Here is a 12842-nt window from a genome sequence, read left to right as displayed (position 1 = left end):
AATAGCAGGCCCACAACTGGGCACTGCACTTGGGGTGTTTTTGAACACTTTTCATTTCAAACCTCAGACCTACGCAATTTCTTGTAATAAGGTAAGAGACCACAAACTTAAACTCATGGGTGGGTGAAATTTGCCCAAATAGAGAAGAAGTGTCACCGAAGCATGGAGGATGGGATGTCACTGATGAATTGAGCATCTGCAGACAATGAATTTCACTGCAATACTGGCAGTCACTTGATGTTCCGAGAGCTAAAGTGCCATGGGAAGATCTATATAATCATCATTATCATTTTAAAACTCCCAGAGTTAAATACTACTGTGTTATGCTTCCATTCACATCTTCTCTCAGTGTACTTATTCTCTTTATACAGACAAAAGCTGTGTTAACTCTGGAAGAAATGTACAAACAATGTATGGAAATGACTGAAAAACAACATCCAATTGCTGTTGTTACTTTTATAAACACGTATCATTTACTTCAATCACCTCTGATGCTTTTGTTCTGCTGATAAAATAAAATGTACTCATGATGCAGATAATCATCTCAGGAAGAAACCCACTATGTAGAAGTGCATTGTCTGATAGAGAATAGACGTGATGTAGAAGCTTGCAATAGGCATAATTTAAATTTCATACAGCAGCCCATATACAGAATTAGCGTAAATTTCAATGTTCACAATTCTCGGTGAGAGTGTTATTCATCTCTTGAAAATCCTCCTGGGCAAATACAAATTATCACTGAGTAATGAAGAAACAGATGATGCAAAATGGAATAGTTCTCCTGATGCTGAGAAGCTCGGAAATGATTTCAAGTTTAAATAATAGCAACTCCATTTTCCCACACATTAGACTTGATAGGCACCAAGGAAGTAATGAAATCCTGCATTCAGAACACTGAAACCTTTAACACTGGTGTCATTCCATAAATCCCATTCTACTAACAGTATTGGCAAACCTTCTAATCCTATAATCACTGTGAGATACACCTTCCTATCACCAACTCAGCTGACAAACTGAATATTACCATCTCTATTTCTCTACTTTTCAGTTACGGGTATCTTCCTCCACTCAAAGTTATGAGTCTGAATAATAGGATCTTATCTGAGCACTCTGATGCCTGTCAGCAGCATTCATCTGGGCTTTAGTGATCTTCCCAGAGAGATTTGTCTTCCAACTTGTACACACGTTCTCTTCTAATTTTGCTACCTGTTTGGCCGTAAATAATGGTTAAACCCAGGTTTTCTCATCTTCTACCCACCCCACAACCTTTCCTCTCCACTCACCCACCCAAAGGAATTTTGCTTTTTTTCTTCCCTAAACAACTTCAGGTGAAAAAATTATGAAGAGAGGAAAACACTTTAAAGACCTTTTGCACTCTACCTTTCCAAGCAGTATCGGCCCGACCCTGCTGCTCAGGAGGTGAGAGTGGCCTAAAAGACTGGCAGTAATAAATAAAATAACCTTATTTCTCAGTTGTGTGCAGCTCTATTCATTTTTCACAGACAAATTAATCTAGTGTCAGGGGGGAGAAGGGAAGGCAGGAAACGGAGACGCTGGTTCTGGCTTTGCCACTTCTTCTGTAACCTTGGGCAAATAACTTATGGAACCCGAGGCTCAGCTCCTCCATCTGTGAAACAGCTGCTTGACTCTCTGCCAAATTTCACTTAAGAACCTCGATGAAAGACTCAGAATATTCACTGTGTCATCTTTGTTGTTTATTTTTTACCACCTCCTCCAGATCCCAGTGAGCTACTGGGGAATCCCCAAAGCATCTCTTCCATCTACTTCTCTAAACAGGTAGAACTGAAGTCCAATTAACTGTGCTCCCCAGACACCACCACCACTGCCTGCAGCTCGAAACTTTCCACAAGCAAATCAGAAAGAGCATTTAAAGGAAACCCATTGAACATTCAGGCAGCATCAGCCACTGCTGGAAGATAAACAGCAGAGCCTGGTTCCTGTGGCCTGATACCCTGAAACTCCATTACAGGGAGCAGGGAGCTGGTTGCTGCAAGTTGCAATTTTATTTACAGTTAATCTCTGCTTATACTGTGAAATTAATCTGTCTCTCACACATCCATAGTGCACGAAGTCTTGGCAAATGGGCTTTGTGCACACAACCTGATGGGGCTAGGGGAAATACAATCTGTCTTCCATTTGTAGCAAAGGTAGAGGGCAGCTCTGCAGTTTCCCCAGTGCTTTGTTCTCCCAGCTTGGAGCAGGGAGGCAGCAATCTTCATTTACCCTCTTTTTAAGAGCTGGCAATTGCTACATTTGTGTAATAATGGATTAAAATTCCTCTGTGTTTAATTCTAATACCTGTCCCTTATATGTGTTATAGATACTCAACAAAATAATCCACAAGGAAACAAGTATTCATGCTCCTGCACCACATTCATCAGCAAATCAGATATGCACTACAAGAGTTGAACAGAAATAATTAATTTTGTCTAATAAGGGTTCCCATATCTCCACAGAGAATGGTTATGAGTGCTCCATCAACCCTCTTGGAAACTAAACTGCTCAAAGAAAAAGTGAGGGTAGAAGGAAGAGTTGAAGTTAACCTCAGGTTTCCTTGATTCTTTATTTTTTTCTTTTTTTTAATTCATGAAAAATATTTGATACAGCAGATGGGTTCCTGGGGAACTCCACTGCCAGCAGGTCCTGCTGTGTTTTGCTTAAAAAGCTATTAATGAACAAGAAGACATTGTCTTTTATCATCTGATAGCTTCATTTCCATAAGAGCTTTTTGTAAGAGATCTCATCGTAGGCTTCTGAAATTCCAAACCAGCCACATCACCCTTAACACACACACTTGCTTATCACACAGTTTGCAAAGACTCCTTCTAGAAAAGCAGTGCTGACTTTTTCCTACATAAAACGCAGGGAAAAATGCTTAAATCACAGTGGCAATAACACAATCACGCAGTAAAAATGTCTTTATTGGCTCTGATTTGGAGGAAGACACCACACAAATAAGCTGTTAGTTTGGTCTGGGTGCTTTTTTAATCAAGGACGTGATCTTTTTCCCTAAGGACCTCGTGGCATTTTATGTGTGCTGCTTCTTAAACTCAGCACCAGGGAAAGTGAGACAACAAAATGTTCAGTCCCTTGCCAGAGTCACATAGAAATTTGGTGACTTTGAGAAACCTGTTCTAAACACACGATGACAACATCTCCTACCTTACCAGAGTGCTGAAATAGGTGGGGATTGCATTTCTGTGGAGCTCAACTTGAAACTGGATTTTAGTCAGGCGGAATTCTAGACTTTTGAAGCCTTTTATATTAATAAACCACCTACCAATTAAAAACTGCCTGTAACAGTCCTCCCGCAGATTTCATAACTACATTCAGATGTCAGAGTTACTGACATTTCACTATAAAAGTTCTCTAAGTTTTAGAAGAAAGGCCATTGTGACTGTTGAAAATAAGGACTGTTTGCATTGCAAATGATGGCTTCCATAACCATGCTGTCCCCTCAGCCCATTTTCTGGCTCAAGATATTTAAATCTCTTCTCTAGTGACAACTCTGAAGCACAGGCAGGATCCCAGAGCGACAGGAGCAGGACTTGTTCTCCCCACAGACAAACATCAACATGCCAGCATTATTCCAAATTAAGCTAAATTACAGGAAATACCCAATTTTCAAAAGGGCAAGGCCAACCCTCTTCCTCGTATATGGGACCTGTGATAATGAGCAATAAAACAGACTTTTAAACATTAAAAAGTTACAAAGATGGTTTGTGTAACTTGATTTTTTCCAAACTGGACAGACACATGCCATTAATCCAGGTTGGAACACTTCTGTGCACTCACCCATGGCCTGGCACAGGATGTCCACGTCCTTCTCCACCTCAGCCAAAATCACATTCTGGGGCTCAGCCGTGAAATACGGGGGTTCTTGGGGAAAGCAAACAAAAGTCAACAAGGAAAGCCACAGCAAAGTGAAAAACAGGCACTCATTAAAAAATATTCATCACAGAATCTCTCCACAAGTGGTGCATTTGATGTAAGGGGTTACTAACAGGTTTGTTCATCCAAGTTTGTCTCTATTTGGAGGTGGGGTTTTTTTTTGGTAGTAAAGGCATCATAAAAAATAAGGCCTGACAATGTTTGCTATGCTGAGTAGGAATTCCAGAGCCGAGTCAATGGAAGGTAAAGATTTAGGGGTTTGCACTGCAAATAAATACCCAGAGCAGGGGCTACTATTCATTTTATAGGACTGAATCATTGAACATGTTAATTTTTTGCTTAGAAAGGCCCTCCCAAGAGGTTTATAAAGGTTTATATTTACAATGTACATTTTATAGGATAGTTTGTTTCAGTATCTAGACTGCATTTCACCTCAGCAAGGCATGAAGTATGTCAAATAAAGTGCCATGGCATGTCACAGAGTCAACATCAGAGGACAAGTGCAGCATAATTAAAAGAAATTCCTCTCAACTGTTTTATTTTGTGAAAGCAAACAGATTAAATGCTTTAATTGAAGTTATAGTAATAATCATAAAAATCCCCACTTTATCATTAGGGCTAAAGAAAAGATATTAGATGTTTAATTAAACAAAGACCAGACTGCAGAAATTGCAGAGTATGCTGGCATGTAACTCTTTCTTCTATGCAGCATAAAATTGAAGAGCATCATGTCAAAGTCCCAGAGGCACTAAGGTTGCAGTCATTATCATGGTAACTAAAGACTGTCATAGTTTGCTCAATGCAATTATCATCTGAGTACTGGTTTTATAAGGATTTTACTTTATTATAAATGCAGTTCTCCTGCAGCATAACGAAACTGTCTGCTAAGTTTTAGGAAACACAGAAAAGGCAAAGTAAGTAGCTTGTGAAACTGAGTTATTTTTATTTCCATTTTAAGGAAATTGAGTATGTTTTAAAATACCTAAGAAGCTGCAAGTTCCAAGGTCATCTGAGCTGACCTGCTCTTAAATCTCTTCACCAAACACGACTTTAAAAAAGAACTTGTGGTTATATTATTGCTAGGGCATCAGCATTTTAGTAAATAAAATCAAACCCATATAAATTTATCCTGCAAAATCTTGTTGCTGCCTGCAGTATAGCAAGCATGGCTGTCATTGCACAGGGGTGACATCAGGAGGCACCAGGTTAGAACAGAACCTCCCTTTTCCCAGCAGCTCTTCCCTCTCACAATAATAAAATACTTGCTTGGGTGTACAGAACTGGGGTCTTGTCTGAGCACCAATGGATATTACAATTCTGTATTCATTCCAAATAAAGCCAATCAATATTAGTCTTCAGCACGCCATGCAGGGGAGGAGGGGAGGTTGCAAACAGCCTGGAATAGTTGTTTACCCAGCAAAACCAATAAAAACAAGCTACCTGATTTATTATATTCTAATAATATACATGTGTTAACATTATTGATCCTCACTGCCTAAATATAAAGCTATTAATAAACATGCATAATAAGCTGTGATTTATTGCATATGATCTCATGCGTTAATCTCAACAACAAATTGAAAAGCTGAACATTTAATTGAAATTCACTGATGGCACACACTTTGACATGTTTGATCAGCTAAGTTGCTGAGTCCTCTGCAATTCATCTAAGTCCATGTTTTCACTCTGAGCACTCTCCTTCCTCTCACACCATCCTCCAAGCCCTGCCTGGTATTTTCCTTGTGCTCCATTTCTCTGGATGTTAACTTTTGGATTTCCAAACTTTCAGCCCAGTGTCCTTATCTATGTGTCCTGTCTGTGTCCACACATCCATCTCTCAAAATAAAATGTGAAACTTTCATTCTATAGCAATTTGATGTGATTGTGGAGTGAGGACAAAGCAACACTGTGCCAGGAAGGCATCCAGACACATATCCACAAATCCAGACATTCCCCTCTAAGTCTGGGCTTCTTCTGTGAATGTCTCTCTCCAGTCACTGAAGTTTATCTTTTGTTTAGGGAGGTCCTGACTGCACTTTTCCTTTTATAAAGGATTCTGCCCTTAAAGGGCCAATCTCTAAACTTGGCAACCTTCAGCCACCAGTTCTCAAACTTTCTCCTGGATCAGCAAGATACTCACACACCAGCAATAAATTTGCAGATTTATCTTCACTGTGGGCCTGCAGTCCAGCTGCAAAGCACTTGATGTGACCTCAAAATGCTGGTGGCTCCATGACCCCTGTTTATGTGCTGCTGCTGCTGCACAGCTCCTGCAGTTACACCTGGCATATTTACACAGTTGTCTTTCCCGGTGTCCCTCCCAAAATCCTAACCTGCAACCTGTGCTCCTTCCTTTCAATCCCACACAGGCTGTTTGACACCCTCAAAGAAACTTGTGACATTAAGAGATGCTTAGGGGAGCAGGTATCAAGCAATGAATTACGTGACAAAGAGCCTGAAGTCAGTGACAACTGTCACTTGGCAAACGGGATGTGATGTTATAAAAAGAAGACTCACATCAGTTTTTCTGAAAGAAGCAGTGAGAAACAGAAGCAGACAAGACAGAAAAGGAGCAGGAGCAGCAGCAAGATGCAATCTAAAGACCACAGGCAGATCCCAGAGGACTTTCGGTGCCAACAGATTTGATTTCTAGTCTTGAAGCCCAGACTCACCTTTTCCCCCAGACTAAAGCCTGCTGAACTCTGTTCACAGGCACTCCAGCAGCTGGAGGCACTGCCAAATGCACCTGACACAGAGACAGCAGCTGCCCACAGACAAGTCAGATCCCATCCTTGAAAGACAAGCACTGATACAGAAAAGCTTCCACGAGCAACTCTGCAATTTATGGCCTGTAAGGACTAAAAACTGAGACAAGCCTGGGTGGGATGACAAGGCTGATTGATAAGGGATTTCTGGAAAATCCAGAATAGCACATGGGCAGCAGAGCTGTGGTAAAGTCTAACATTTGTGGAGAATTAGCCTCGGTGGTGCAGGGAATGAGGAAATTCCAGGAATGCTGGTGTAGGGATACCCTAAGGGGTTTTGAGGCAAATAAGAGTGATTTCACATAGCACCTCATTATGGCTGGGGTTGGAAGTGACCCCTAGAGATCATCCAGGCCAGTCCCTCTGCTAAAGCTGGTTCATCCAGGGCAGGCTGCAGGTGTGTTTTCACCATCTCCAGAGAATGACACTCCACAAGCTCTCTGAGAAGCCTCTTCCAGTGCCCTGTCACCCTCCAAGTAAAGAAGTTTGAGTTTTCCATGCAACTGGGCAGCTTTTCCCCACCCATGAGCATTCACCAGCAGCATGGATGCTCTAAAGGTCCTGTGGAGTCAACAGAACTCAAGCTGTGGAGGAAACAGCTCCATTTACAGGTGCTGAGCGACTGAAAGCCGAGCTCCTCACTTTTCAGAGGTGTCAGATGTATCATCTGCATGTCAGGTTTTGTGCCCAAAGGCCTGAATGCCCAGCATTAACTGCAAGGGAGAAATTCAGAGTATGTGAATTTGGGTTGTACAGCACCTGGTGAATGACTGTCAGAAAGAGGCCATAAAAATGCAGCACTATTTATAGGGGTCAGATGGCATTCTGAGGGGGCATTCTGGGTGGCTGTATACATGACTCCACTGCATATTTATAAGGCTTGGTTTGAATCACCCAGTATGAATTTAACATTTATTGTTGTAGGCAATAATAATGTGTTGAAATTTAATATGTGGGGTGAAATTATAACGTCTTCCAAAGAATATAATGTGCCCGACACAAGTCCTCACACAGAGCAATTTTTAGGAATGACAGTAATTTGCCAGTATCAGGTCAAACATTTAAATTTTTTAGAAATTATAGAATCACAAGAGTTAGACCAGGAAAGGACCCATTACTCCAAGTTCATCCTGCTGGCATTGTGGTGCGTGGCAATGAGAGAGGTCACAGCCCACATTAGGCTGAAAGAAACAGATACTGCATTGTTCAGATATTGTATTGCTAAAATGTCAAGTACAAGCAAGGGTGGGGGGGAAGAGTATTTAAATATAAATGCCTGTTTTTAATAGTTGTTGAGGGTTTTGGAGTTGTTTTTTTTTTTTCATTCCAGACATCACTGGAAAGATGTGTCTCAGAAAAACCCTTGGGAGCCTGCAAAATTTGATCCTGTTCTAACTTCCCCCGTGCAGAGCTACATGGTCACTGATTTTAACATTCAAAAGATAGCAGTCAGCATCCATTACATGCCCTTCAAGCTGCACTGGAGATGTGTGACCTAATCCTAGATACACACATGAAAGTCAGAAAGAACAGAGAAAGCCCCAGGGGCTCCTCCGAAGCTGAAATTCCTGAATCTCTCAGAAACTCAGGGCTGCATATTTAAGAGGAAAATTGAGCCTTCAACATGGAAGCCTTCCTCCAGCATTACCATAAACTAATTTATTTGGTGAATATCTTCTAAAGGAAGAGGAACTGGAAGCTTGGCAGCCCCTTGTAGGTACAAAGTCTGTAACTCCAGACAGAAGATCAGACTGGCCATGCTGGGAGAGAAGCCCCATTGTGGATGCAGGTACAGCAGGCTCCTCGGAGCAGGAAGTTTCTTTGCATGAATATCAGGTTAAAACAGAGAGGGATGAAAAGATCCATGTGGTTTCTTGCTACACCCCTACTGTGAGCTGCAGCCTGTGTGTTCTGAAATAACAGCCCAGGGAACACATGTCCTGTCTGCAGGGCTGAAAGGAGGAAGAACTTGTTGGGAATAACAGAGACAAAGCTGGGCTGCCTAGAAGTCCCACTATTTCCCTCTGGGGTAGGCCCTGTTGCATTTAGGCCCAAGGCAGAATTTCTGTGTCCATCTCAGAACTTCTGAGGCTTGACAAATCAAAAGTTGCAAATATTGCTTTCCTTTGAGCCCAAACTGTGATTAGGCGAGTCCGAAGACATTTTGTATTATAGTTTCCATGAAAGCTTATTATTTTCTTACACAGTAGATGAACACAGTCATCAGGATCCTCCCCTTAAGTGCCACACATGAAAAATTATTTCCACTGCTTTCAAAGAAGGCATCTGCAGTGTTTCAAAGTGTCTAAGCTGGAGCCACAAGAGCTGCTGTTTCCAGAGGTCTGAGCACGAGGCACTGAGGTGCTCGTAGCTACAGAGGGAAATAACTTCTGCTCTGGCAGTTCTGTGCACACAATGCAAATTCCTGAGCAGCAGAAATGCACAAAGAAGATCCTTCAGCATCTGGACACTCCTGGAGAATAGGGAGGGACAAACAGCCCCACAGTCCATGTCAGAGCCCAGCCAGGTAAGCCCTTAGACCAGCACTGGAACTTCTCTGTGTTCCTGAATCCTGTGGTCCCACAGACCTGAATTCTCCCAAGATAAGAATAACATGTCTTTTAATGTAGATCTCTGGGCACAAAAAAATGCTCCAAAAGAAGGAAAGCCCTCTCCTCTGACTCTGTTTTATTAATTTGTATTGCTTTGGACAGAGCAACAAGGCTTCAACCCTCAGTTCTGCACAACCACTCCTCGTGCCAGGCCTTTTTTTCAAATTGTTTTTCTCATTTTTTTCAAGTTTTACTATCTGACTACATTTAATTTAAGAGCAGTTTGGATTTCATACAGTGAAAGAGTTTGGTTCCCCGTTTTTTAAAACCCCTAAAATTCATAATTTCCCGTAGAATAGTCACTTAAGAAATGACTATTGCCATTTGTCACTAAAACTTGCAGAAGTGGAGCAAAAGAATTTAAGATTATCTCAGCTTCAAATTGGTTTGTTCATGGGAAGACTCTTTAAATTACTTAATCTTCAAACTGTTAGTGATAAAACAAATGTGCTCTTATCTAATCTGCAACAAATCTTTCCCAAACTGTTACTCTGCCAAGCGAGGAACATGATACCCTTTAAAAATTTATAACAACTGCAGCTAATAAAACCAAGGTTTGGAACCACCTCAGTTTATCTTTTCTGGAACAATATGAAGATGTCAGGGAGTTCTTTGCCACATTCAGAAGAAAAGTGCAGCAGCACACAGCTAGAGGATTTTCTTTTTGTTTATGCAGTACTACTCTGATACATCGGAGATTCAGGCTTTTTCAATATTATTGTGATTTTAATTTACAGACCGAGATACATTCTCAGAAATATCCAGAAAAAACTTCTGAGATAATACATGTAGGTCACAAATAATAATTTGCTGAGTAGATGCCTTTGTGCTAAGTTCCACCACCTTCTAATAGAGCTCTGGTTGCCATCTGAGCCACACTCAAATTGTGACTCCTCTTAGCTGGGAAAGTCAAGGACTGCTATATTTGGAAAAAAGCTTTGATTAACTCACTGTTTGTGACATCTTTGATGCATGTTTTTATTGCTACCCCTGTTCTGCCTTAATAGCAAAATATTTTTCTCTCTTGATCCATAGAAGCTCTCACAGCCGTGCTGTTGAGGGGCTGCATTTGATTTCTCCCCTTCTGCAAACAAACCTCTTCTTTTAAGCCAATTTCCTTTTTCTGTTAGTCGAGACCCCTCATTAAGTCCACGCTGTGTTATTCTCCCAAGAAGTACAGCTCATTATCAGCTCCCAATCTACACATCCACACTACAAATATTTTATGCATGCAAATGGACAAGCATTCCTGATTCTCTCTAAGTACTGCCCCCACGGACTAGGAGAGATACACTGCAGAAAGCCTTAGGTTTGAATCTTGTCTGCACTTTCCTCTAGAACCCGTCCCTTGACTAATTAAATGACAGACAGATCCATCCAAGAATTCTAAAGCTGAATATAAGTTATGCATTAACTACTAATCCTTTGATTTGGCTCCCTGTTTAGAATTAGAGATCCATCCTGCAAGCTCAAGAAACTCATAAATAAAGAAATCTATCAGGCTTTGCTGACACGTTGAGTAAACACCTGCATCTGAAGTGTCGTGTTCCATCAGAAGGAAATAAAAGTAATTGGTAACCAATTTGTTTCTGCTTTCTTTCATCTGCTTGTTCTTATCTACAGACCTTTTCATAACTTCATTCCCTGACAGCCTCCTAAAACTGGATAGGAAATAAATAAAACATTTAAAAATAAGAGAGCAGGTAAGCTACTAAAGCCCTGCTAGTTTAATATGATTCCCCAGTGATTATTTTTCAGTTTTATTGTAACTGTATTTAAAAATCTTTTACATTAACCAAGAGGCTGCTTTAAGTATTGCATTAGGCTGGATCTGACATCACAGCAACAAAGGCAAACCAGCTACAATAAAATCTTATGAATAAGGAAGAGCTTAAACAAAACCTATAAATGAGTAAATCCATCTCTGCTCCTTAAAGGGAAGGTAATAACTCCAAGGAGCAGAGGGCAAGGAAAGAGACTGGAACCAAACTTTGTCCAGCAGGTAATAAATATAACAGACACACAGTGCTCTAAATGAATCTGGAATGGAGCTTTGCAGAGGGAAGAGCTGCTTTCTCACTTAACAGCAGCTACTACAAATTGCTTTAGCAGAATACAAATCATACAGCAGTCTTTAGAATTGTATTTTCAGAAGGCTCAAAGATGTAAAGAATCGTGGCCTGCATTCCCTCTGCAAAGCTCCAGGAGTGCACGTGCTGAACCCTGAGCAACACCGAGACTGCAGGCACTGCCAGGGCTCCAACCTCCCCAGGACACTCCCACAGATAAAAGCTTGACTTCACACAATCATGTCTGGCTGAAAACATCTCAGTGTCCCTAGTCTAAACCACTTCTTTCAGTCTGAAATCCTAAACCACTCCACACTGGGTGCGCTGTGCTAATGCACACTATTTCATCAGACATGCCAGGAACCACCATTTCCAAATTCCAACCTCCTCTCTACAGCAACACTGGGAGAGGAGGTGGTGGTGGAAACAGGCAGGGAAAGGGCAGCAATGTCCCTTTTAACAGTATTAATTCCAAAGTTTCCCTGGGAGCTGGAGGTCCAGCAAACAGAGAGCTGCTTTAATGCATTTCCTTCCCCGTCCTGTTGCCTCAGCAATGCTCTGTGTCCACAGAACGTCCTTGGCCCCCGACTGGCACCCGCAGCACAGGAGTGCTCCTGAAAGCCTCTTGCAAAAACACAGGCACTTGACATATGGAAACTGGACATAAGCAAGGCAGGAGTTAATCAGGATTTCATGCACCTGAAAGCCACGATAGGGAAGCTGCCCATTAAGGATTTTACTCAAAATTCCCATTAAATGTATAGTTTCGCAGGGGATTTACAATCATAGCAGTGTTTAAAAAAATCTATTTGATGAATTTATATTAGCAGGGAAGAACGGCTGAATTAATTTGGAAGATAACCCTCTTTCACCTCCTTTGTTCTGTTCTCTGAAGAAAGGTTCAAATGTAAGGTCAGTGAAATATTAAGATATCAATTTTATTTCCTATTATACCTCAGCCCAGAGCCTTTTTTACTAAAAAACACATTGCCTTGAGAATTACCCAATATGGAAAGGAAAGCTTTAGCTCTTGCTGGTTCCTCTGTGCTCTCTCTGAGTTTGGCTTCACAGAAGTACATCCCCACATCAGCAGAGGTTGGGTTGGTGATAGTGAGGCGTCTCCCAAAGCTGCTGATGCCACTGGTGATCTTGATTCCATTTCTCTTCCAGGTCACGCTCAGCCTCTCAAGAGGTCTGCCAAAAAATACAGGAAAAAAATCATAAAACATATATATTACAGCATAATCTCCGTGTGCATATATATATGTTTATACACATGAGGAATATAATATTACAGATTATAAAACTTCTTTAAGTCTTCCTCTATCCCCAAAACACACTGTTAGAAAGTAAATACATGTATAACTTCTACACATCAAGGACTACAGACTACTCAAGTGGCATTATGCAAGTACAGCTAATTGATACAGCAATAGAACTTAAGTGCTAATAATTTGATTTCTCTAAGCAAAAGGAGTAAATAC

General features: G+C 41.1%; 1 protein-coding gene across 7 annotated transcripts in view; it reads right to left on the bottom strand.

Moving 5' to 3' along the window:
* SDK1 (sidekick cell adhesion molecule 1) overlaps window positions 1-12842 on the bottom strand; it is a 387953-nt gene that overhangs the window by 141059 nt on the left and 234052 nt on the right. For all 7 annotated transcript variants that reach the window (XM_038151581.1, XM_038151583.1, XM_038151588.1 and 4 more), the window contains exons 8-9: window positions 12362-12552; window positions 3817-3900 (exon numbers count right to left, since the gene is read on the bottom strand). In XM_038151581.1, coding sequence (XP_038007509.1) covers window positions 3817-3900; window positions 12362-12552 — 275 coding nt within the window. The remainder of the gene's footprint in view (window positions 1-3816; window positions 3901-12361; window positions 12553-12842) is intronic.

Source organism: Motacilla alba, chromosome 14 (genome assembly GCF_015832195.1).
Source record: "Motacilla alba alba isolate MOTALB_02 chromosome 14, Motacilla_alba_V1.0_pri, whole genome shotgun sequence".
In the NCBI taxonomy this organism is placed as follows: Eukaryota; Metazoa; Chordata; class Aves; order Passeriformes; family Motacillidae; genus Motacilla; species Motacilla alba.
The sequence above is the reverse complement of the archived record's forward strand: the minus strand, read 5'-3'. Positions and strand labels throughout refer to the sequence as shown.